General features: G+C 42.7%; 1 protein-coding gene across 3 annotated transcripts in view; it reads right to left on the bottom strand.

Annotated features, from left to right (window-relative positions):
- YEATS2 (YEATS domain containing 2) overlaps positions 1-26,762 on the bottom strand; it is a 94,051-nt gene extending 67,289 nt beyond the window's left edge. The window contains exons 1-10 of one of the 3 annotated variants that reach the window (XM_044290798.1): positions 26,594-26,762; positions 26,221-26,336; positions 22,599-22,696; positions 21,961-22,053; positions 15,260-15,487; positions 9,011-9,120; positions 4,945-5,106; positions 2,870-2,981; positions 1,780-1,824; positions 1,151-1,304 (exon numbers count right to left, since the gene is read on the bottom strand). In XM_044290798.1, coding sequence (XP_044146733.1) covers positions 1,151-1,304; positions 1,780-1,824; positions 2,870-2,981; positions 4,945-5,106; positions 9,011-9,120; positions 15,260-15,487; positions 21,961-22,053; positions 22,599-22,696; positions 26,221-26,320 — 1,102 coding nt within the window. In that variant the 5' untranslated portion in view covers positions 26,321-26,336; positions 26,594-26,762. Of the gene's footprint in view, positions 1-1,150; positions 1,305-1,779; positions 1,825-2,869; positions 2,982-4,944; positions 5,107-9,010; positions 9,121-15,259; positions 15,488-20,627; positions 20,738-21,960; positions 22,054-22,598; positions 22,697-26,220; positions 26,337-26,593 lie in introns of those variants that run through there. The other 2 variants (XM_044290797.1, XM_044290800.1) reach the window with 2 other exon arrangements.

The raw sequence follows: 26,762 nt of genomic DNA, 5'->3' as shown, positions 1-26,762 counted from the left end.
TGGACCACGGCTTTTGCTGTGGGATGCGACTAAGAAAATTTAGGAAAGACCAACTAGAGCAGCTGAACTTTATTTGGGGTTAATCAGAGAAACTTCAAATGAGGGCAGGTGTATGCTGACTCCTATTTAACATGATTTTGAATGTGATTGCTTAATTCTGAACACAGCTACATCCCCAGTTATAAGAGGGTGTGCACACGTATGCAACCACATTATTTTAGTTTTCTTCCCTCCACCTAAAAGATTTCAGTTTGTTTTTCAATTGAGTTGTACAGTTCATAGGTCACATTAAAGGTGGAAAAAGTTCTAAAATGATTTATCTTTGTCTCATTTTTTTTTTTACAGCACAGAAACCTGACATTTTAACAGGGGTGTGTAGACTTTTTTTTTATCCACTGTATACTGCCCAGATCTTCTCCATAATTTCCTATATGGTGCTTTATAGTGAAAGACAGTTAGGAAACATAATCTGCTGTCTCCATGTGTAGTCTATGAGAAGCTGGTAGTCTCCACCCACCAGTCTAGATACAACAGAGAATTAGAAATACAGTATGGAAAGCAGAGAACTGCTAAAAAAAATGTCTGATAATGATCAGGTTGTGTCAAATAATGATCAGGTAAAGTTTTATAACTCATGTGTGCACATAGTGTATGGCAGCTTATCCTGAAGAGTTATCTGAAGATGTCTGGAGCAACCGACAGCCATAACTTCATCAAATACATGATGATACATGATGTCAGCAGCCCATCCCCGATTTACACGGGAAGATGTGCTGCCAACCAGTGAGCATTTTTATGATCCCATAAAGGATCTGATCAGCTGACAAATGAACAATTGCTTATTTGACATCTTATCGACTCGTGCAGAAGACCTTATGTTTCTGCAGGGATTTGGAATTACCAAACAAAACTCCATCTACTGTAAAAACTATGATCTATTGAAAACAATGTTCTGCTAAAAGGCTGATGGTTAAGCATTACATTTCCACTAAGAAATAGATTGTGAAGGTGTGACACTTCAATGGGGCATCCCGGTCAACACGTCTGAAGACAGTCTAAACGTACAGACAGTATAAAGATGAGAAAGATTTATCACAATCAGTGTGTGAATGGAGGTCTAGTACAAGCTGAACATCTACTTTAAATGCACCTTTTTCTGTTAACTCATGACTCGCTTTCTGCGGTGAAGATTTGATGGCGGTAGGTCCAGGCGCAGATCCTTCAGACTGACTAGATTCATTAGAAGACTGCGAATAGAGGTAATCTTCTCCGAAGGAGTGTCTAAGAAGTTCAACTTCAACAACCTGAAGACAAACAAGTAAGAGAATAAATACCCCTTAGGACTCCGAGGGTCATGTATTATGCGAAGTACGCCAATTTTTGTCGCAAATTCGGTCGCAAAGGGGATATGCGGCCGAATCTGCGACTTCTCCCCACTCATGTAATTATTCTGAGGTGGCGTAAAAAGTAGGCATGGCGTGGGCTGTCCGGCTTATCTCATTTATCATTTTCTACACCAGCACCTCTACATAACTTAGGCGCATCAAGTGCCAGCAGACATGGACTAAGACCGGCGTCTAAATTGCCAGTCTTAGTAAATGTCCCCCTTGGCCTATTAATGTAGAACTATGTCAATACGTCCAAAATATAAGAATTCTGCTTGCACAACCAATTCCAAAGGACCCAACAGCCACATCTGAACAAACTTACACAACGAAGAAAACAAACCAGAGTCTCTGAAAGGTAGAGAAATTTGGAAAGACATAAAACAAACCATACCGTTTCAGCGCCCAGTGTCTGCAAACCAGTGTATGTTCTGTCCAGCTAAAAATTCAAATAAAGAATGGTGTAAAATGATAAATGCAATAACAAGATCCTCTATGATTTAATATAAATTAACTGTTAAACATCTTAGAGTCACTGCACTTTCACACAATTTCATTTCATTTAAAAGAGAATGATGTAAATAGCTAATTTCTAAATCATTTTATTTACAAATTCTGCCTCCATCCACCTAAAAAAAAAAGCTGTAAAGTAATGGCCACTAGAAGACTCACTACCACCTAATTTGCAATCCATTGCCTGTTGTCAAGCAAGATCCATCCCTAGTAATAGAGACTCAGAATAGGACTGAGAGGAAGTACGGCGTGTCAGAGGTAGCTGAGCTCCTTGGCCTCATAAAAAAAAGAAAAAAATGTTTCTACATAGCTTCTGAAGTCACACTGCTTTTCTGTAAGTGTGATCTCCCCATCCTTATCTGGTCTGTGAGCTCAAGATAAACAAAAACACAGTGGGAATGGGAAGTAAGGGAAAGGACGTCACAGCAGTACAATGCAGGCAGATTCCGCAGAAGGGAGACATCCCCTGCTTCTGAGAGAAATGCATCTAGCTGTGCAGCTGAAGTAGGAAATAATTAGGCTCAAAAGACATTAGGGAAGCCCCCCAAAGGAACTGTTCCTTCACAACAATGATAGTACAAAGCACAGCCATTATGCAAACTTTTTTATATTTTTTTTTTAACTCAGGTGCGCTTTATGTCAAATTCACATGGTTTGGATTAATCTAGGGCAGCTAATGTTTTATTTTATTCTTAAATCAATCCTATCCACAACTCAAAAAAAAAAAAAAGATGTGTTTTATAGTGAGTATTACTGCCCCCCCCCCCCCCCCGAGAAAGTAATTTTATAACTGGCAAAGATACTGAAACTGGATAACACAACTAAAGGAGTAATCTAGCTGTATTTAAATGATTAATGTACTAAGACTCTGTTCACACTGCACACGGGCTCTGCCTGCATCTTATAAGCTGATGTGACCAAAGACTCCAAAACCAAAAATGTAGAAAAAATAAAAATAAAACCCAAAATACCTTCAGGTTATGAATGATATCGATCCTCTTATTTTGGCTGTCTTTAAAGTGTATCTGGACTCTTACAGGAAACTCACCCCAACCTCTGCGTGTCAAGTGGAAAGGAGGCTCCCTAAAGACAAAAAGGTTTCGCAAACAATCATAAAATCAACACAACTGCATAATACGAGCATAAAAGGGAGTAACAAGGGAACCTGACTGCTCTTCTTATACAGGTGAAACTCGATAAATTTGAATATCGTGCAATATCTTTATTTGTTATAATTTGGATGATTATGGCTTGCAGCTTATGAAAACCCCAAAGTCACAATCTCAGGTACCCTCCGCTCAGGGGGTATGGATTAATTAGCTGACTAGAGTGTGACATTTTGGGCCTAGAATATTGAACCTTTTCACAAAATTCTAATTTTAAGCTGCATTAATGCATTTCCTTTTAATTTGCATTACTGAAATACATTTTTGCACGATATTCTAATTTTTCGAGTTTCACCTGTACAACAACTTCCCAATATATAACATAACCAAAAGCAGGTGGACAACTGAAAATCCCATTCACAAGTACTTTTTGAAAATCTTACCCCAAATCCAGTTTAAATTAAGACTCTCTAGAAGAAGATTCTGAAATATGCTTTATGGATTTTAAGCCCATTTAGCATGTTGCAAAGGCACAATGCATGAAAAGCCGATGCAGTGCAGTTCTCAATGGAGAATCCACCATAAATATGCTTGGCTAAGTGTGCATGTTTATTTCAATAAGAAGTAGGAAATATTCACTGCCGGACCCTATGCAGCTCAGTTACTTGAATGCGACTGAGCTGCAGCACCAGGGACACCGACATTTTCATGCATGGTGCTTTGCCAGTGTAAGTGTCCAGTTCATTCTGCTGATTGGAGGGCGTCCTGAGGGTCGGATTGGCTATCAGTGTTTATAAGTCCTGGAAAAACCCTTTAAGATTGGCTCAAAGTAAGGCCTCATGCACACGACCGTTGTTCTGATCCGCATCCAAGCCGCAGTTTTTGCGGCTCAGGTGCGGACCCATTCACTTCAATGGGGCTGCAAAAGATGCGGACAGCACTCCGTGTGCTGTCCGCATCCGTTACTCTGTTCCGTAGCCCCGCAAAAATAATATAACATGTCCTATTCTTGGCAGTTTTGGGGAAAAGATAAGGCATTTCTACAATGGGCCGCCTGTTCCGTTCCGCAAATTGCAGAAGACACACAGACGGCGGACCGTAAAAAATGGCACAGTCGTGTGCATGAGGCCTAACAATCAGAAAAATCTATATAATAAAAAAAAGTCATGAAGTGTCATTTTTATTTGTTAAATGGGTTTTCTGGGAATACAATCTTGATGACCTATCCTCAGTATAGCTCATCAATACCTGATTGCAGTGGCGTAACTTGAAATGACCGGGCCCCACAGGAAATGTTTGAACGGGCCACCCTCTTTCCGAAACTTCTTCCCAACTCCTGTGCAACCCCCACCCCTGAGGATAATTAAGATTGCGCTCTCAGACGAGGCCCAGCAGCCGCGCCTTTCGTTTCCTACAGTGTCACTATATATAATGTCATTTTATAATACAGTTGTGGGGCCCTGACAAAATATTTTAGTCGTCCTCCTAGGTGGGCCCCTTCTGAGTTTGGGCCCCAAAGCAGTCGCTACACCTATAGCTATGCCCCTGCCTAATTGGTGCTGTTCGACTGATGGCACCCCTACCGATCAGCAGTTTGAAGAGGTCGTAGCACTCCGGTGAGTGCTGTGGACTACTCATAGCAAATCAAGAACAGTGCTGTACACTTTATAGTGGGTGTCCTTGGTATTGCAGCCCAGGTCCATTCACTTAAATGGGACTGAGCTTGCAACTAGGCCATGTGACTGATGAACGTTAAACTGGCATAGAAACAGGCCCTTCAGTGGTCATAACCCTATAAATCTGATTTTGATGACTTATCCTGAAGATAGGTCATCAATACTATACTCCCGAATAACATGCATATTATATAAGTTGTCCTTACTTCTTAATTATTTCATTATATCTATGGAAATTCCAATAATGTTTGTTCTAAAACTCACCTGACTTCAACAAGGTCATTAGGCTTGTAGCTCGGGTGCAGAAAGAACCAGACCTTTTTCACAAAATGATCAATGCTTGGTTCCTTTCTAGACCCCCTCACATAAATCATCCACTTGTGAGTTGACTGATCATTTTCTTCTCGCTTGTCTGGAGGAATATACCTTAAAATAAAGGAAGGAGTTAAGATAGCGTTGGAATAATACAAATGCAGTCACACAATCAGTTGATTTCAGGGTATAATTTTCATTTTACAAAGTTGATTAACCCTTTCATGACCAAGGGTCATTGATGCCCCAGTCTCCAGGTCAAAATTTACAAATCTGACATGTGTCGCTTTATGTGGTAATAGCTTTGGAACACTTTTACTTATCCAAGCCATTCTAAGATTGTTTTCTCGTGACACATTGTACTTCATGATAGTCATATATTTGAGTCAATATATTTCACCTTTATTTATGAAAAGATCCCAAATTTACAAAAAAATTGAAAAATTCACAATTTTCCAAATTTCAATTTCTCTGCTTCTAAAACAGAAAGTGATACCTAATAAAATATTTATTACTTAACATTGTCTACTTTATGTTGGCATCATTTTGGAAATGTCATTTTATTTTTTTAGGATGTTAGAAGGCTTAGAAGTTTAGAAGCAATTCTTACAATTTTAAAGAAAATTTCCAAAACCCACTTTTAAAGGACCAGTTCAGGTCTGAAGTCCCTTTGTGGGGCTTACATAGTGGAAACCCCCATAAATGACACCAATATAGAAACTGCACCCCTCAAGTTACTCAAAACTGATTTTACAAACTTTGTTAACCCTTTAGGCGTTCCACAAGAATTAAAGGAAAATGGAGATGAAATTTAAAAATTTCACATTTTTGGCAGATTTTCCATTTTATATATTTTTTTCTTTAACACATTGAGGGTTAACAGCCAAACAAAACTCAATATTTATTACCCTGATTCCGCGGTTTACAGAAACACCCCACATATGATCGTAAACTGCTGTACGGGCACACGGCAGGGCGCAGAAGGAAAGGAATGCCATACGGTTTTTGGAAGGTAGATTGTGCTGGATTGGTTTTCTGAACGCCATATGTTTTTTGTTTTTCTGCCGATTGTCTTGTGCAGGAGCTCGTTTTTTGCAGAAAGTGTTGAGGTTTTTATTGGTACCATTTTTGGGTACATAGGATTTTTTGATCATTCATTATTACACTTTATGGGGCAAGGTGACCCAAAAATTGGCTGTTTTGGAACAGTTTTCATTTATTTATTTTTACAGCGTTCATCTGAGGAGTTAGGTCATGTGATAGTTTTATAGAGAAGATCGTTACGGACGTGGCAATACCTAATATGTATACGTTTTCTCATTTATTTAAGTTTTACACAATAATAGCATTTCTGAAACCCAAAAAATTATGTTTTAGTGTCTCTATAGTCTGAGAGCCATATCTTTTTTATTTTTTGGGCGATTTTCTTAAATAGGGAATCATTTTTTGCGGGACGAGATGACGGTTTGATTGGTACTATTTTGGGGGGTCATAAGCCTTTTTGATCGCTTGCTGTTGCACTTTTTGTGATGTAAGGTGACAAAAATAGCTTTTTTGGCACTGTTTTTTTAATTTTATTTTTATGGTGTTTATCGGACGCGGTCCATCATGTGATATATTTATAGAGATGGTCGTTACGGACGCGGTGACACCTAATATGTGTATTTTATTTTATTTTTTCATTTTTTTATAGGAAAAGGCAATGTCTTTTTTTATTTAAATTTTTTTTATTTATTGATTTATTTTTACTTTTATTATTTTCACTTTTTTTTTAATCAGTTCCCTCTTGGATCTTGAAGATCCAGTGGGGCTGATAGTTGTACTATACTTTGCAATGCTCTTGCATTGCAAAGTATAATACTTCCAGATTGCCTGTAGGTGGCAGCACTGGACACCTTTGCCATGGCAACCGGACGCTTTTGCAAAGCGTCCGGTTGCCATGGCAACCATCGGGTGCTGCAATCACAGCGCTGCAGCCCCGATGGTGGAGAGAGGGAGCTCCCTCCCTCTGTTAACCTCATGGATGCCGCAACCGCGGCATCTATGGGGTTACAGGAGAGTGTCAGCATAGAGCTGACACTCTGCTGATGGCGGCGGCTCAGGAATGGAGCCGCCGCCATCACACACAGAATGGGGAATCGGGGGCAGCGCTGGAAGGGAGGGGGGATAAGTCGGGGGGTACAAACTACAGGAGGGGCGGAGGGGCGGCTAGAAAATTAATGCAGGGGGCGGGAAGGGGGCGGATCGCATGGCAGGAAGGAGATGAGGGCACAGATCGGCGAGGCACAGTGGGGCATCATGGTCTTAGAGCGGCACAGATCGGGGGGGCGGGGGTGCATGAGGAACACTATCGGCTTTCAGGCTCTGATCTGCAGAGCGCAGATCAGAGCCTGAAACCGGCATTTTAACGCTGCCGCGATCCGATTGGTTAGTCTGCACAGACTAACCAATCGGATCGATTGCCGGCAAGGGGCCACTCTGATTGGTCCCTTGCCGGCATTACTGCACTGGATGCTGTCCGTGACAGCATACAGTGCAGGGGCAGAAGCTTTAATCCAAGCGCTTTGCAGCGCTTGGATTAAAGAGCTTGTTTGACGTTTATATACGTGGTAGCTGCACGGGGTATGTGCAGCTATCACGTATATATACAGATTGCGGTCCTGAAGGGGTAATATCAGCATCACTTAATCACCAGATCAGTTATAAAGCTTAACCCGGTTGAGCATTTTCGAAACAGTTAGGCTCGGTCACATCTGCATTACGGTAGTCTGGTAGTCCGTTCCGGCAGAGCTGTAGGCTACTAGAATTAATGCATCAGGCATTGCCTGGCACTGCTGGGGCCCTTCCGGATCCTGTGCGCCACAGCTATGCTGGATACTTAGTTCTGGTAGTCTGCTATTCTGCCAGAACAGACTACCAGAATTACGTAATGCAGATGTGGATGCAGCCTTAAAGGCTATGTACACATCTGGGGCAATTTTTTTATTACTGCACTATACTCATTTTAAGCTTAAAATATTTTTTTCAATTGGTCTTTATTAAAAACATGGAGTCCTTTTTCTGTACAGAGCTGAGATGCTCTAGTAGCAAGCTTTGGATTTTATGGATTTTTCGTTACACCAGGAGCTGACTGGGCTCCTTATCTCTGCTCTCTGACCTCCTGAACAATGATTATAGCTCAATTCTTATCTTACTGATAAGAATGTGGCTTAAATAAGTGTTAGATAACTGGCACAAAGTGAAAGTAATAGTGACACAGATAGAAAAACTGTTAAGCCTTTGTGACAGAACAGCTCAATGTTTTTAATAAAGACCGATTGACAAAATTATATTTAGACAAAAATGAGTAACATGCAATCAAAATAAAATAGTCCATATGCCCCAACAGCCCCTTTAAAGAGGACCTTTCACCGATTATTACAATGTGAACTAATTATACAGACATGGAGAGCGGCACCCGGGGATCTCACTGCACTTACTATTATCCCCAGGCGCCGCTCCGTTCTCCTGCTATGCCCTCTGGTATCTCCGCAAAGTTATAGTAGGCGGAGATTTCAGTCACTAAGTTATGGTAGGCGGAGATTTCAGTCACTAAGTTATGGTAGGCGGAGTCTGCCCTTGTTCTGCTCTAGCGCTGGCCAATCGCAGCGCAGAGCTCACAGCCTGGGAGGTTATTTTCTCCCAGGCTGTGAGCTCTGCAATGCGATTGGCCAGCGCTACAGCAGAACAAGGGCAGACTCCGCCTACCATAACTTAGTGACTGAAATCTCTGCCTACTATAACTTAGTGAGCGAAGATAACAGGGGGCATAGCATGGGAAAGGAGCGGCGCCCGGGAATAATAGTAAGTGCAGTGAGATCCCCGGGCGCCGCTCTCCATGTCTGCATACTTAGTTCACAGTGTAATAATCGGTGAAAGGTTCTCTTTAAGTAACATTTAAAGACATGGACCCTGCAGAATGAACCAGTCGGCATACATGAATAGGACCAATATTCCATTTTCAATAATGAAAACATACTTTGAGACATTTCCCACTACGATAGTTTTCTTCACAAAACGTCGAGATGTATCTTCAGATCCTGCAAACCCAGTGGATTTGTCGTTAATATTTTCTGTTGAGGCAGCATCCTACAGAAATAAGAAATTACTTCACTACATTGCAATGTGAATAAACTGTGCTGCAAGGCAGGATCACAAGATTTCATTTTATATAGTGAATATAGCATTAGTTCATATTTTCTATGTTTGCAGAGTGCTACTGCATTGTGTTTGCTTCTACTTTTGCAGTCTGAGCCTTGGCAACGTAGATTTGTGCATTTACTTCAGTTTACAGGAAGTGCTGACTAAGGGCTCTTTCAGATGAGTGTGTGCAGTCTGGAAATCATGTTCCATGTGCGAGCGTGATCCTCTGTTCTGGACACTGCTCGTCTTGCAGGAGCACACAGGATTATAAATCATGATAATGCTGTGTGCCTCTGCATGATCGTCCTTCTGCAGGATCATACTGAAATAACACTGTCACTATGATTCTGTAGCAATATAATCATGCAGAGGCATATAGCATTATAAATCATTATAATGCCATGCGCTCCTGCAAGACGAGCAGTGTCCAGAACGGAGGATCATGCGCAAACACGGAACGTGATTTTCGGACTGCACATGCTCATGTGAAACAGCCCTAAGCTTGCCGTTCGTTTTTGCAATATGCATTCGGAGGTGTGGTGGTCTCCACTTTGGTCGTGTACTCCTGAGTAACTGCCCTTTTCACAGACTGTGCAGTGTATATAGCTGTCGTTTGCTCTCCCTGAATTCACCTGACGCCTGCAGGCACAGATAGGTATCCTATAGGGCAGATTCATTATATATGTAGAGCCTTCTCTCCTTCAATTAATTTGAGACCGTTGGCATAGGAGACGTACGATACATAGTAGGCTCCTGTCCAGAATAAGGTCACCTTGCCGTGGTGGATGGGCACAAATTATTTTTATCCAAATACATTTGCTAAGTACCTCATAATTACTTTATATAGTGAATATAGCATTAGTTTATATATTCTATGTCTACTGTTGTTGTTTTGTTTATTTTTTCAGGATCATTAACCCGTAAAGGACCTTCGTCTCTGCTGCATACGCTGGCATTGGTGAAAACACAGATGCCAGTGTATTAACCCCTTGTATGCCGTGGTCAGCTAGCTGACCGCGGCATGAAGAGGGTTTGCGGGGGGTACAGGTGCCCTCCGCATCTCCATCAGGTCCCTGCACTGCAGTAACCGAGACCCGATGGCAGCCCGATGTCTTCCATAGGCCTCGGGACCTTCCTTCTACGGAAGCCTGTGAGATCCAGCCCCTTAGGCTGGGTCTTACAAGCAGGCTGTCAACATAAAAGCTGACAAGCAATGCATTACAATACATGATGTTTTGTAATGAATTGCAGAGAGCATCAGAACCCAGAAGTTTTAGTCCCAGAGTGCGACAAAAATAAAAAGTAAAAAACAATTATTATTTTTGTTTAAAAAATGCTTTTATTGTGTAAAACTTAAAAAAAAAAAAAAGTATACATATTAGATATCACCGTGTCCGTAACGACCTGCTGTATAAAAATATCACATGACTTAACCCCTCAGGTGAACACCGTAAAAATAAAATAAAAAAAAACTGCTATTATTGGTTACCTTGCCTCACAAAAAGTGTAATATAGAGCAACCAAAAATCATACATACCCTAAAATAGTACCAACAAAACTGCCACCTTATCCTGAAGTTTCCAAAATGGGGTAACATTTTTGGATTTCTACTCTAGGGGTGCATCAGGGGGTCTTGAAATGTGACATGGCAACTTAAAATTATCCCAGTGAAATCTGCCCTCCAAAAAACACATGACGTTCTTTTCCTTCTGCGCCCTGCCATGTACCCATACAGCAGTTAACAATCACAAATGGGGTGTTTTTGTAACCTACAGAATCAGGGCAATAAATATTCAGTTTTGTTAGGCTGTTAACCCTTGCTTTGTTACCGGAAAAAATAAATGGATTAAAATGGAAAATCTGCCCAAAAATTTGAAATTCTGACATTTCATCTACATTTTCCTTTAATCTTGTGGAACCCCTAAAGGGTTACCAAAGTTTGTAAAATCAGTTTTGAATACCTTGAGGGGTGTAGTTTCTAAAATGAAGCCATTTATGGGTGGTTTCTATTATGTAAGCCCCAAAGTGACTTCATAACTGAACTGGTCCTTAACCCCTTTAGGACACAGCCTTATTTCACCTTATGGACCAGGCCATTTTTTGCAAATCTGACCATTGTCACTTTAAGTGGTGATAACTTTAAAAAGCTTTGACTTATCCAGGCCATTCTGAGATTGTTTTTTCGTCACATATTGTACATCATGACACTTGTAAAATGAAGTTAAACAAAAAAAAATTCTTATTTATAAAAAAAATAAAAATTTACCAAAAATTTGAAAGAAAATTGCAAATTTTAAAGTTTCAATTTCTCTACTTCTATAATACAGTCCTGATCAAAAGTTTAAGACCACTTGAAAAATGGCAAAAAATCATATTTAGCATGGCTGGATCTTAACAAGGTTCCAAGTAGAGCTTCAACATGCAACAAGAAGAAATGGGAGTGAGACCAGACATTTTTTGAGGCTGTGATTCAGCCGAAACGTTGCTGTTTTTACTCGTCTGGGGGTCGCAATAAAAGTTTGGAAGATGTGAGATGCTGCCGGTGCCATTTCTTTTCTACATGTATCTTATGGCCTGTTGGATTAAGGGCCAATGGTGAGGCTGCTGCATCCCTTTACACATCGACAAAGGACCGTATAGTGCTGCTTCTATTTACAATTTGTGCAGTTCAGGTCTGAAGTCACTTTGCGAGGCTTACATAATAGAAACTACCCAAAAATGACCCCATTCTAGAAACTACACCCCTGAAGGTATTCATGACTGATTTTACAAACGTCGTTAACCCTTTAGGTGTTCCACAAGAAGTAATGTAATATAGAGATATAATTTCAAAATTTCACTTTTTGGGCAGATTTCCCATTTAATATTTTTTTTCCAGTTACAAAGCAAGGGTTAACAGCCAAACAAAACTCAATATTTATTGCCCCGATTCTGTAGTTTACAGAAACACCTCATATGTGGTCGTAAACTGCTGTACGGGCACACGGTAGGGTGCAGAAGGAAAGGAATGCCATATGGTTTTTGGAAGGCAGATTTTGCTGGACTGTTTTTTTTTTTTACACCATGTCCCATTTGAAGCCCCCCTGATGCACCCCTAGAGTGGAAACTCCAAAATGTGACCCAATTTTAGAAACTACGGGATAGGGTAGAAGTTTTGTTGGTACTAGTTTAGGGTACATATGATTTTTGGTTGCTCTATATTACACTTTTTGTGAGGCAAGGTAACAAGAAATAGCTGTTTTGGCACCATTTTTTTTTGTTATTTACAACATTCATCTGAGGAGGTTAGATCATGTGGTATTTTTATAGACCAGGTTGTCACGGACGCGGCGATACATAATATGTATACTTTTTTTTATTTATGTAAGTTTTACACAATGATTTCTTTTTTTAAACAAAAAAAATCATGTTTTAGTGTTTCCATTGTCTGAGAGCCATAATTTTTTCAGTTTTTGGACGATTACCTTGGATAAGGTATGTTTTTTTTTGCGGGATGAGATGACGGTTTGATAGGCGCTATTTTGGGGTGCGTGTGACTTTTTGATCGCTTGCCATTACACTTTTTGTGATGTAAGGTGACAAAAAATGGTTTATTTAGCACTAGCATTTTTTACGGTGTTCATCTGAGGGGTTAGGTCATGTGATATTTTTATAGAGTCGGTCGATACGGACGTGGCGATACCTAATATGTATACTTTTTTTTTTATTTATGTAAGTTTTACACAATAATATAATTTGTGAAAGGGGCGTCACTGGACCCCCCTGCGCATTTAGCCAAGGAGCCTGCTCAATGATTTCAGCAGGCACCTTGTTCCGATCACCGCCCGCCGGTGATCGGAACAAGGATAAGGATAAGTAAAAGCGTTCCAAAGTTATTACCAGAAAAAGTGACATGTCAGATTTCCAAAAAATGGCCAGATTTCTAAAGGGAACCTGTCACCGGGATTTTTGGTATAGAGCTGAGGACATGGGTTGCTAGATGGCTGCTAGCACATCCGCAATACCCAGTCCCTATAGCTCTGTGTGCTTTTATTGTGTAAAAAAAAACGATTTGATACATATGCAAATTAACATATCTTAGGGTACTTTCACACTTGCGGCAGGACGGATCCGACAGACTGTTCACCGTGTCGGATCCGTCCTGCGACTATTTCGCCGTGCCGCCGCTCCGTCCCCATTGACTATAATGGGGACGGGGGCGGAGCTCCGGCGCAGCACGGCGGTGCACGGAGAAAGGGCGCCGGACTAAAATTACTGCATGTCAGGCTTTTTAGTCCGGCGGCTTTCTCCGTGCACTGCCGTGCTGCGCCGGAGCTCTGCCCCCGTCCCCATTATAGTCAATGGGGACGGAGCGGCGGTCCGGCGGCACTGCGAAATAGCCGCAGGATGGAACGGACGTGGTGAACAGCCTGTCGGATCCGTCCTGCCGCAAGTGTGAAAGTAGCCTTACTTGTATGATAAGAGAAGAGTCATATTTTCAAGCTCTGACTCATCTCAGGTTAATTTGCATATGTATCAAATCGGTTTTTATACACAATAAAAGCACACAGAGCTATGGGGACTGGGTATTGCGGATGTGCTAGCGGCCATCTAGCAACCCATGTCCTCAGCTCTATACCAAAAATCCTAGTGTCAGGGTCCTGAAAGGACCAAATAATTTTGTACAAGATGTATTTGCCAAGAATCTCAACTTTACAAAATAAGCGTAGCATTAGCACCATAATATTTTCTATAACTATGGTATTATTGTACTTTGTGTTTGCAGAGTGCTGTTGCATTGTGTTCTTTTCTTCGTGTTTCTAGCCATAGCAGCGTGCACCTGCGCATTGGGATGTGCTGACTGACCCCTTTTTTTGCAAGGGTTCTGAAAGGGTTAAGTTTACTAATAAAACTTAACCTTTTAAAATCAGAGATCGTTGACAGCAACAAGTTTTTGTTGCTATTTTATGCCTCTCAGCCGATGCTTGTTCATAGACTGGATAAAGATTTTACTACGGTGCTAAATGGTGTATTGTGCAGGTCCCATGAAGGTTTCTCTAATATCCCTCTCCTTTATAAATCCGCCTCCACTGCTTCTGATGAGAGTACGTATTCACTCCTGGCAGGTGGCTCAGTCTGTGTTAGGGACCCCTCTGACCTGATGTACCATAGCACCCTCTTGTGAGTTAGCCCTAATCTGTCCAATTTACAAAACCTGCGAGGAGGAGCATTTTGGGCACTCAAGGGTATTAAATATAGTAAGCACACCTAACCTTGAGCCGTCTGGTTCCCTGCTTATGCACATGTAAAGCTAGTTTAATTTATCTAATTCTGTGTGTTTTACAGATATCCACAGCTTTATTTTTTAACTCCCCCCAAACCCACTGCCAACATATTTTTTTTTCCAGCTGGAAAACTCATTTACCATTGGAGTGAGCACTTAGTAGGGATGTTGTGAATGCACCAAATCCCTTTTTAGTAGGCATGGAAAAGAGTATAAAGGGCTTTCTGGTTCTTCTGTCCTTAGGATAGGCCATCAATATCAGAACGGTGGGGGTCAGACACCTCCACCGGTCAGCAGTTTAAATGGGGCCACACTGCTCCAGCAAGCCCCGCATCTTCTTAGGGTATTGTCCACACAGGACGTAAGATACAGTGGAAATCCCTGCTGCAGATTTTGCACCACAGGTCATTTTATTCTGTGGATTTTTTATGCAACATATTAATGAGAAATCTTAAAATCTCATCCACTTTACTGGTAGAGGACAAAGCTGCATGAAAAGAAATGTATCCACAACATGTGAACGTACAAATCTATTACATTCTCTGGACAGAAAAGCTCAGCACTCTGCATAGTATTACAGCTCAGTCCTACTTCCGTGACCGGGAAGATACTGTACTGAACTTGAATACCAAGCATAGCCACTACTAAAAGTACAAAGCTGTCACTGACAACCAAGGGGACCGCCATGGAGCTTTAAAACTGCTGACCAGTGGGGGAGCCAAGAGTCGTACTCCCAACTGATGTAATATTGATATGCCATTGATTTAGAAGACCTGGAAAACCCCTTTAGCCATACTGATTATAGGACTTCAGAAAATATACCTTCACAAGGTTGACGTCCGTTGGAGAAGTCCCTTTATGAATTGCTTTGCTAAGAACTTGGTTGTCTTTATCCAACTCACTATGGGTGCAGACCGAGTCAGTTTCTGAATTATTGGCAGAGGGTGTATCAGAGCGGTGGTTTGCGGGAGAAGCAGCCCGAGAGGGGGATTCTATAAACTTCTTTATCGATGGATGGTTCAAAATGGTAGGATCACAAGAAGATGTCGCCTGGGTAAACAAGAGGCAAATTCGTAATTAAATTGTCATTATATTTTCACTGTTCAAAAGTAAACTCTACATAATCAGTGGTACAAAAAGGAAGAAGAGTAAATGACTAAATATCAAACAGCAGTAATAATAATAAGAAGAAAAAAGTATTTTCTTCATTCTCAGACATAGTTAGACTGCTGGGGGCTTCCGAATGAGTTTCCAACTCTGCCAGACACCGCATCACAGATTCTAGGTTAAGCAAGACACAATACCTAAAGTCTGTATCTAAATGCGGGTGTGCAAAACGACCACTGGCAGTGGATCTAGACTCTTCTAAAGTCTTTGAGTCTGTCGAGTAGCAATATTTATGGGAACTCCTCAGCAGATTGAATTTTAAAGCCCTGTTTTCACTACGTTGCCCTAAAATTTCTTGACAAACAGTAAGAGGCAACCTAGCCCTTTGGAAGCACTTGCCAGTGCTCATAGGACAGATTAACATATTCAAAATGATCTACCTACATTTTAGTATGTGCCAGTATTTCATGTTTCACCTTTCCTCATCCCAGAAACGGCATTTGGACTACTTGACTATTTTTTTATTGGCAAGGTCAAACACCTAGATGTAGAGTACGGCTACACTGGTCACGGCCAGGATCGGAGGGGCATCACAGAGTATTAGTGATCACGTAGAAATGAATGGGGTCGCAAATGTGCCGTGACTACGACCAGTGAATCGCATTATGGGTCGCAGTCACAGCTAAAACCCCATCCATTTCTATGCGATGCCCTTGAGATCCTGGCCGCAACCAGCGTCGCCGTGTATAACCATATTCTGGCTGAGTTGCAGGCCCCCAAACACCAGAGTGGCATGCCGGCCCCAAATTAGTATTTATACTTTTTAGCCTCTCAACTGGTCTATGCCTATTGGTGTATAGATATTTACATAGCCATCATGGTGACAACATTAGCAAGGGCCATTGGGAAATCCCATGAATGCCTCACAATCTACTACATGGTATAAATCCCCTTCTTTTGGCTAAAGTGTGGAGGGTTGCTCAGTATCTACCTGAAGGTGCTGACAGCCAAACGTATTTTCCTACAACTTCTCTTAAGTCTAACCCTCACCTGCCCTACTTGCAATCACTGCACCTTTTGCGTGTCCCATTTACGATACACCTATTCTTAGCTACTTGAGAACCACTTTGCGTTGAGGAAATCAGGGACCGGTATGGAACTGCACAAAGCTCATTCTTTTATTCTTTCCAATTCCGTTATGCACTTAGGGCCAGTTCGGCACATTCACTCATCAAACTAGTCTCTCTTAAAACTGTGAGACTCTTGGGACATCCGAGTTACCTAAGCCCCTTGCGTAGGCATGTTTACTTCTATAGACTATAAGTCAAGCCCTTTGATAAAGCCTATGCCAAATTGGTAATGAATTTGCCTGACATCTTCTGATGACTGGAAGGAGGTGACAAATTCCTACAATTCAATAGCAAGTGCTTGTGACTTCTCCTTCCATCAAGATTCCTTAATAGTATACACTATACCCCTGTTTGGCTTTAAAAAAAATTGGAGCTTCCTCATCAGACCTCCGTTTTGGATACCAGGCAATCGTTGGTACCTTAACTTACTCTGTACGGTCCTGTTGTAATGTATTCCCCTTCTGGTCTGATAGTCTCACATTCCTGAATAATCTTTATGGATTCCCTAAAATATTTACCTTACAAATACAGTAATGAGAAAAACAAACTACACCCTCTTTGAACTATCTGGTTTTATACATCAGCACATACGGAGGTAAATACAAATTCAGATGACCAACAATATATGGCATATTACAGTGTCTTTACTTACCAAAAACTAGGCCAAAATGCAGAAGCCGTGTGTGAAATAAAAAATACGCCCTTACCGCTCCCAAGGAAATATAGGGGAAGTAGCAGCCATGTGCTGCTAATCAAAAGCCATTGATTACCTGATCATAAGCAGGAGTGAGCACCTTAAGAAAAGAAGACATTTGGGCAGTTTGCCCAATGCCAATGCCAAGAAGGAAAGACATTGAAAATGATCTTAGAGAAGCAATTGACAACCTTCCCAGAAGTGGACATCCCAGAAAATTCACCTCAAGGTCAGAGAAATTGCAAAAAACTCAAGAGTCACAAGACTAAGACTCTACAGACTTTGGTTAGCATGTTAAATGTTCAATCTCATGGCAGTACAATTAGAAAAAGCCTGAACACGTATGGCCTGTTTAGAAGTGTTGCCAGGAGAAAGCCCCTTTTTCTACAAACAACATGGCAGCATGGCTTAACCACTTCAACCCCCCTAGCTGAAACCCCCTTAATGACCAGGCCACTTTTTACACTTCTGCACTACACTACTTTCACTGTTTATTGCTCGGTCATGCAACTTACCACCCAAATGAATTTTACCTCCTTTTCTTCTCACTAATAGAGCTTTCATTTGGTGGTATTTCATTGCTGCTGACATTTTAACTTTTTTTGTTATTAATTGGAATTTAACGATTTTTTTGATTTTTCACTTTCAGTTGTAAAATTTTGCAAAAAAAACGACATCCATATATAAATTTTTCGCTAAATTTATTGTTCTACATGTCTTTAATTAAAAAAAAATGTTTGGGTAAAAAAAAAACCAATGGTTTGGGTAAAAGTTATAGCGTTTACAAACTATGGTACAAAAATGTGAATTTCCGCTTTTTGAAGCAGCTCAGACTTTCTGAGCACCTGTCATGTTTCCTGAGGTTCTACAATGCCCAGACAGTAGAAAAACCCCACAAATGACCCCATTTCGGAAAGTAAACACACTAAGGCAGGGGTAGGCAACCTCCGGCTCCCAGCTGTTGTGAAACTACAACTCCCAGTATGCATACTTGCTCTGTTCTTCTAAAAACCTCTCATAGAAATGAATGGAGCATGCTGGGAATTGTAGTTTCACAATAGCTGGGAGCCAGAGGTTGCCTACCCCTGCCCTAAGGTATTCATTGATGGGCATAGTGAGTTCATAGAACCTTTTATTTTTTGTCACAAGTTAGCGGAAAATGATGATTTTTTTTTTTTTTCTTACAAAGTCTCATATTCCACTAACTTGTGACAAAAAATAAAAACTTCCATTAACTCACTATGCCCATCACAAAATACCTTGGGGTGTCTTCTTTCCAAAATGGGGTCAGTTGTGGGGTAGTTACACTGCCCTGGCATTTTAGGGGCCCAGATGCGTGAGAAGTAGTTTGAAATCAAAATCTGTAAAAAATGGCCGGTGAAATCCGAAAGGTGCTCTTTGGAATGTGTGCCCCTTTGCCCACCTAGGCTGCAGAAAAGTGTCACACATCTGGTATCACCGTACTCAGAAGAAGTTGGGCAATGTGTTTTGGGGTGTCATTTTACATATACCCATGCTGGGTGAGAGAAATATCTTGGCAAAAGACAACTTTTCCCATTTTTTTATACAAAGTTGGCATTTGACCAAGATATTTATCTCACCCAGCATGGGTATATGTAAAATGACACCCCAAAACACATTCCCCAACTTCTCCTGAGTACGGCGATACCACATGTGTGACACTTTTTTGCAGCCTAGATGCGCAAAGTGGCCCAAATTCCTTTTAGGAGGGCATTTTTAGACATTTGGATCCCAGACTTCTTTTCAAGCTTTCGGGCCCTAAAATGCCAGGGCAGTATAAATACCCCACATGTGACCCCATTTTGGAAAGAAGACACCCCAAGGTATTCAATGAGGGGCATGGCGAGTTCATAGAAAAAAAAAATTTTTGCCACAAGTTACTGGAAATTGATATTTTTTTTGTATTTTCTCACAAAGTCTCCCTTTCCGCTAACTTAGGACAAAAATTTCAATCTTTCATGGACTCAATATGCCCCTCACGGAATACCTTGGGGTGTCTTCTTTCCGAAATGGGGTCACATGTGGGGTATTTATACTGCCCTAAAGCGTGAGAAGAAGTCTGGAATATAAATGTACATGGATCGGATCCGCAAAACACATACGGACGTCTGAATGGAGCCTTACAGGGGGGTGATCAATGACAGGGGGGTGATCAATGACAGGGGGGTGATCAATGACAGGGGGTGATCAGGGAGTGTATATGAGGTGATCACCCCCCTGTCATTGATCACCCCCCTGTAAGGCTCCATTCAGACGTCCGTATGTGTTTTGCGGATCCGATCCATGTATCCGTGGATCCGTAAAAATCATACGGACGTCTGAATGGAGCCTTACAGGGGGGTGATCAATGACAGGGGGGGGATCAGGGAGTCTATATGGGGTGATCATGGGTGATCAGGGGTTCATAAGGGGTTAATAAGTGACGGGGGGGGGGGGGTGTAGTGTAGTGTAGTGGTGTTTTGTAGTACTTTACTGAGCTACCTGTGTCCTCTGGTGGTCGATCCAAGCAAAAGGGACCACCAGAGGACCAGGTATATTAGACGCTGTTATCAAAACAGCGTCTAATATACCTGTTAGGGGTTAAAAAAATCGCATCTCCAGCCTGCCAGCGAACGATCGCCGCTGGCAGGCTGGAGATCCTGTCTCTTACCTTCCGATCCTGTGAACGCGCGCGCCTGTGTGCGCGTTCACAGGAAATCACGGCTCTGCGTATATGCGTCAATCTGCGCAGAGCTGCCGCCTCCGGACCGCGGATCTGCGTTAGGCGGTCCAGAGGAGGTTAAGCTGGCAAAGCTGCTTCTGAACAAACCACAAGACTTCTGGAACAATGTTCTTTGGACAGACGAGACCAAAGTGGTGAAGACCAAATACCTCATACCATCTGTCAAGCGTGTTATGATTTGGGCTTGTTTTGCAGCCACAGGACCTGGGCACCTTGCAGTCATCGAGACAACCATAAACTCTTCCATATACAAAAGTATTTAAGAAGCAAATATGAGGCGATTTATCTAAAAGCTAAAACTTGGCCCAAACTGGTTCACGCAACAAGACAACGATCCCAAGCACACCAGCCAATCTACAACAAAATTGCAAAAAAAAAAGAATCAAGGTGTTGCAATGGCTCATTCAAACTCCTGACCTCAAACCAATTGAAATGCTGTGGCGAGATCTTAAAGGGGTTGTCTCACTTCAGCAAGTGGCATTTATCATGTAGAGAAAGTTAACACAAGGCACTTACTAATGTATTGTGATTATCCATATTGTCTCCTTTGCTGGCTGGATTCATTTTTCCATCACATTATACACTGCTTTTATCCAGGGGTAACAGGAGCGCACGCCATTATACTGATTTATAATGTTATGTGCCTCTGCTTGACCTTACGTCTACAGAATCATTGTGACAGCTTTATGTCAGTATAAGGCCTCATGCACACGACCGTTGTTGTGTTCTGTTCCGCAAAAGGGGTTCCGTTGTTCCGTGATCCGTTTTTGTTTCCGTGTGACTTCCTTTATTTTTGGAGGCTCACCAGACATGAAGGAAAGTAAAAAAAAGTCTAAGTCAAGTTTGCCATGCAAATGATAGGAAAAAAAACTGACACGGATGACAATCTTGTGTGCCTCCGCGTTCTTTCACGGTCCCATTGACTTGAATGGGTCCGTGAACCGTTTTCCGTGAAAAAAATAGGACAGGTTATATTTTTTTTACGGACTGGAACCACGGATCACGTACGTGGATGACAAACGGTGCATTAGCCGAGTTTTCAACTGACCCATTGAAAGTCAATGGGTCCGCAGAAAATCACGAAAAACTGAACAACGGACACGGAATGAAAAAACAGACGTGTGCATGAGGCCTGATTGTGTGGCAGTAAGGTCATGCAGAGAATTAGAAATCAGTATAATGCCATGCGCTCCTGCAAGATGTGCAGCGTCCACTTTAGTAGTGTATACTAAGGCTACTTTCACACTAGCGTTTTTGCCTGGTCTGGCAGGGTTCCATTACCGATAATACAACCATCTGCATCCGTTATAAACATAGCCAAGACGGATCGTCAAGAACTCCATTGAAAGTGAATGGGGGACGGATCCGTTTTCTATTGTGTCAGAGAAAACGGACCCGTCCCCAATGGCTTGCATTGTGGGTCATGACTGATCCGTTTTGCTCCGCATCCCAGGACGGAAAGAAAACCGCAGCGTTCTGCGGTTTGCTCTCTGGTATGGGAACGCAACCAAACGGAACGGAATGAATTTTGGAGCACTCCGTTCTGTTCAGTTAAGTTTTGTCCCCATTGAAAATGAATGAGGACAAAACGGAAGCGTTTCTTTCCGGTATTAAGACCCTATGACAGATCTCAATACCTGAAAATGTAAACGCTAGTGTGAAAGTAGCCTACAATGAGTAAATTGTGGTTTAAGAGTGGAGATTTTGTGGACTGGGAAATGACTGCCTGCTACATTGTAGAATCACCAACTCAGGCTGTATTCACACACAGTGGCGGTCACCCTGAAAATGAAGCTAACAACAACATATGGCAGATAAATATGAGAGAACATGAAGACAGTTGTTGTACCTCTTGTGCTTTGCTGACCCCAGCAGAGGCGTAGTAATTGGCCACAATGTATGCACGAAGTTTATCCATCATACATCTCGCTTCAGTCAAGCGCTGATTAAGAGAAAGTAGGAAAGAATGAAGATTAAATATCATCACGTCATTCACTAAAAAGCCAAAAAATTAGGGCATATGGGTATCACCGAAGGGGTCCCTCTCTCAACATCTGTGCACCTGTCATTGGCCACAACTAGCTCCTCCCACCCAACTAGTTACATAGACACTCCCCTATCACCACCCCTAACAACCCCCAGCTAGTTTATAGCTCCTCCCACCAGCTAGTTACATAGACACTCCCCTATCACCGCCCAGCTAGTTTATAGCTCCTCCCACCAGCTCGTTACATAGACACACCCCTCTCACTGACACTACCATGGACATAACATCACAGATAAATAAGAAAGAGCTGCATGGACATGGTCATGTGACCACAGCCCAGAACAGAAGATAGGAGCAATAAAGGTATAAGAAACACATTACAGAATTACAGGTATCTTCATAAATTATTTTAAAAGCATGTTGATGCAAATAAGGAAACCCCTCTAATGCACTGACTCTGTAATACGTGTCCACCTATGACGAAGCCGTACACAACCCACCTGATCGATGATTTCAATCTCATGCTCCTTGTTCTTCAGCTCAATAGCAAACTGCTCTTTCACAATGGACTCTATCTTGGAGATGGCAGCATCACGAGCTGGAAGACAGAAATAAGAAGTCTTCTTACAGAATTGTACAGAAGCCTAATTTATTATCTGGACCCTCATTATCTTTTTACCTAAAGACACTGAACTAAAAATGTGACAAATCTTCAATCAATTCCTACATGTAATACAACTGAATTCTTCTCGTTAGTCACAGCATACATGTTACATTAGAGGGGTATTCCCACTGCAGAAAGTGACAGCATATACCAATGGCAGGATATGGAATCAGCATAGGCTACACAGCAAACTGCAATGCACTGTGTGCTCTGATCCCTATCATAGGCGCCAATAAAAGGGTTATCCAGGAAATGATAATGATGACCTATCCTCCGACCAGATGTATCAGGGAGCCGTGGACTCCCAGCAGCTCACAAAGCTTAGCGCCGTACATAGTACTGCAGCTCAGCCCCACAGTATTGAAGCCTGCCACAGATTTGAGTCTAGCAGGAGCTGTAATGATCCATCGTGCGGCGCTGCGGGAGGATGGGGGCCGGAGCTGTAATGATCCATCGTGCGGCGCTGCGGGCGGATGGAGGCCGGAGCTGTAATGATCCATCATGCGGCGCTGCGGGCGGATGGAGGCCGGAGCTGTAATGATCCATCGTGCGGCGCTGCGGGCGGATGGGGGCCGGAGCTGTAATGATCCATCGTGCGGCGCTGCGGGCGGATGGAGGCCGGAGCTGTAATGATCCATCGTGCGGCGCTGTGGGCAAATGGGGACCGGAGCTGTAATGATCCATCTATCTCCAGCAGTCCCGCCGACATTGAATGGAGCAGTGGTGTGCATGCTTGACTATAGCTCCATTCAAACCGAGGGACATCAAATCCCTGTTTTCATGATTTTTTCACCCTCTCCCCTTTGAGAACACATGCACACTTGGTAAAAGCCAGGCGTATGTGTATAGAGTGGTTGCAAGTTTGTCTGACAGCTATCTGAGGTGTACGGCCACCCGTAGAGAGATCGGTAAGACCATCACATTGCTGCAGTTGAATTTCTGATCATCACTATGGAGTACTCAGCCCTCGTGGCTGGAAATCTGACCCAACCTACTGATCACACTATTAGGCCTCATGCACATGACCATATGAGTTTTGCAGTCCGTGTGCCATCCACATTTTATTTGCGGACCCATTGTTTTCGTCTTTGCAGTTTGCGTACATGTTCTATCTTTTCACAGAACAGACATACAGATGTGGAAAGCACGCGGATGACCCTTGTGCTTTCCACATTTATATGTCCGTTCCGCTAAAGATAGAGCATGTCCTATACCTGGCGGCAAAATGCGGACCACAAAGTCAATGGGTTTGCAAAAAATGGGGATGCAACACAGACCGCGTCCGTATTTGGCAGATCCGCAATGTGCGGACAAGGGCTGCAGCTATCGACTATTTTTGTAATCAAGTATTTTATCGATTAATCCAACGATTAATCTAGTACTCTAATAACAAAAAACTAAATAAAAGAAAGTTTTTCTTTATAAAAACTCATCAGCCCCCCCAGTGCCATCAACTTCCTCCCCAGTGCCATCAGCTGTCCCCAGTGCCATAAGCTTCCTCCCCAATGCCATCAGCTGCCCCCTAGTGCAGTGATGGCGAACCTTTTACAGACCGAGTGCCCAAACTGCAACCCAAAACCCACTTATTTATCGCAAAGTGCCAACACGGCAATTTAACCTGAATATCACAGTCCAATATAGTATATATTTTATGTACTTTATCATTTATCTATGATAGCCTGCCTACACTCTGTGTGCTGCCCATAGCGCGCCTGCGCTGATGAATGGCAGAAAAAGTGTTAGGCATACTGGCATGCCTTAGACTTTTTTTCAGGGTGTGGGTGCCCACAGAGATGGCTCTGAGTGCCGCCTCTGGCACCCGTGCCATAGGTTCGCCACCACTGCCCTAGTGCCATCAGCTGCCCCCCCCCCCCCCCCAGTGCCATCAGCTTGCCTCCCCCCAGTCGGGTCATAGTGCGCGCTTACATGCACACTATGTGTCAGGATACAGTGCACGCGGTGTGGGTGACCACGGAGCGGTGAGTTATAGCAAGTGCTTCACTCCCGCTCCGTGGTCACATGACACAAACGACTCCTCGATGCCAAAAATTTGCATCAAGGATTTTTTGGTGTCGAATTACTCGATTCAATTGAGTATTCGTTTCAGCCCTAGTGCCGACTACAAGTGTTGAGCGAACTTGTGTTTTAAGTTTGGCGTCTAAAGTTCGGGTTATCGAAGAATCGTGTTATGGATTCTAAATTCCATTATGGTCCGTGGTAGCGGAATCCATAACGTGATTCTTCGATAACCCGAACTTTAGACGGCGAACTTAAAACACAAGTTTGCTCAACACTACCGACTACATAACAGATACAGTCGTGCGCATAAGATCTTAATCCTAAGGCCTCATGCACACGACCGTGCCGTTTTTTGCGGCAATTTGCGGAACGGGCGCCGGCAAAATAAATGCCTATTCTTGTCCGCAAATCGCGGACAAGAATAGGACATGTTATATTTTTTTTGCAGGGCCGCGGAATGGAGCCACGGATGCAGACAGCACACTGAGTGCTGTCCGCATCTTTTGCGGTTCAATTGAAATGAATGGGTCCGCATCCGAGCCGCCAAAACGGCGGCTCGGATGCGAACCCAAACAACGGCCGTGTGCATGAGGCCTAAAGCACACGCCCGTATGTATTTTATGTCTGCAAAACGCGGATCCACAAAATATGGATAACATCCGTATTGCTTATGGTTCTTTCTTTGCAGACTTATTGACTTCAATAGGTCTATGGTCCGCAAGTATAGGACATATTCTATCCTGTGGAATGGACATATGGATGCGGAAAGCTCAAAGAAAAAAAAAAAAACATGTGCTTTCCACACCCTTATGTTCACAGAATATGTCCGCAAAATGCGGACCATGGACTCACTGAAGTCAATGGGTATGCAAAAAAAACATAGACGTCATCCGTATTTTGCGGACCTCAAAATACATACGGTTGTGTGAATGTACTCTAAGGCCTCGTTCACACTTCCGTTTTTCACTGACCACTTTTAGATGGTCTGGAAATTTAATTTTCAGCTGAGCAGTGTCTGTGGAATACAGATGACACACGGAGGGCAAAAAATGGACACACGGGTGAAACATGGACAGATTTTTCGGACACAGAAACGAGGCGTTATTGTTATAAATGGCCCTTTACTTAGCACATAGCGGCACATTTTTAGGTGAGGCCATGTTCAAATCTGCGTCTGGTACGCCATTCGGTGGTCCTCTGAGGATTTCCGTGATGGACTAGTGTCACTGGGGTGTGGCTACAAAGACGGAGCATGCATCCCAACCACAGAAACCTTGATGGAAGTCAATGGGGTGTGACGGACGGACGTTGTCTGTATACATGTGCAGGTCCCACCACTCACCTACGAGGATCGGTTCAGCTGGACTTCCACTTTGACAGGAACGCCTGAATGTAACACAAATGGATTTCTCACTACAATAATGAACGGTGCCACGTACCGGAGGTCTCAATCGCCTTGTGCCGCTTATTCTGCCGCACCATTGATATGTCGTCATAGTCAGGATCCTTATCGTCCATAGTTCTTTTTACCCCGGACATATTGCTCGTTAATTTACTAAAAGGTACAATAAAACACATTAGAACATTAACATAACATACACAGCAGAGAGCTAGAACACAGGAAATGAGCTGTGTGTCCTCACGTATTCCTACTGTAAAAACTAGAAGTAGAATTAGAGTGTATTAGAACTACTGACCACCTGCATATGGTACCATGCAGTTAAATGGCTGGCACCATACTACACTACTGCCTATGGGGCTTCACTGTGGGTGGCCCTGCAAGGGTTAACCTGCAGCCCCAGCGCCGCTCACCCAGCATATAACGGGACCGTGCACGGGCGTGAAGGGGTGTATCACGTGACTGCAGCTGTGGTAAGCCTGCCGGGGGATCGGCCGCAGCTTTGTGTTTACAGCAGTCTCTTGGACGCTCGGTGTGCAGCCCTGGAGAGGATTGCCGATCTATTCGATCATGGTAAGGTAG

The sequence above is a fragment of the Bufo gargarizans genome, chromosome 4 (assembly GCF_014858855.1).
Source record: "Bufo gargarizans isolate SCDJY-AF-19 chromosome 4, ASM1485885v1, whole genome shotgun sequence".
In the NCBI taxonomy this organism is placed as follows: domain Eukaryota; kingdom Metazoa; phylum Chordata; class Amphibia; order Anura; family Bufonidae; genus Bufo; species Bufo gargarizans.
Note: the sequence above shows the minus strand (reverse complement) of the source record. Positions and strands in the feature narration are given on the sequence as shown.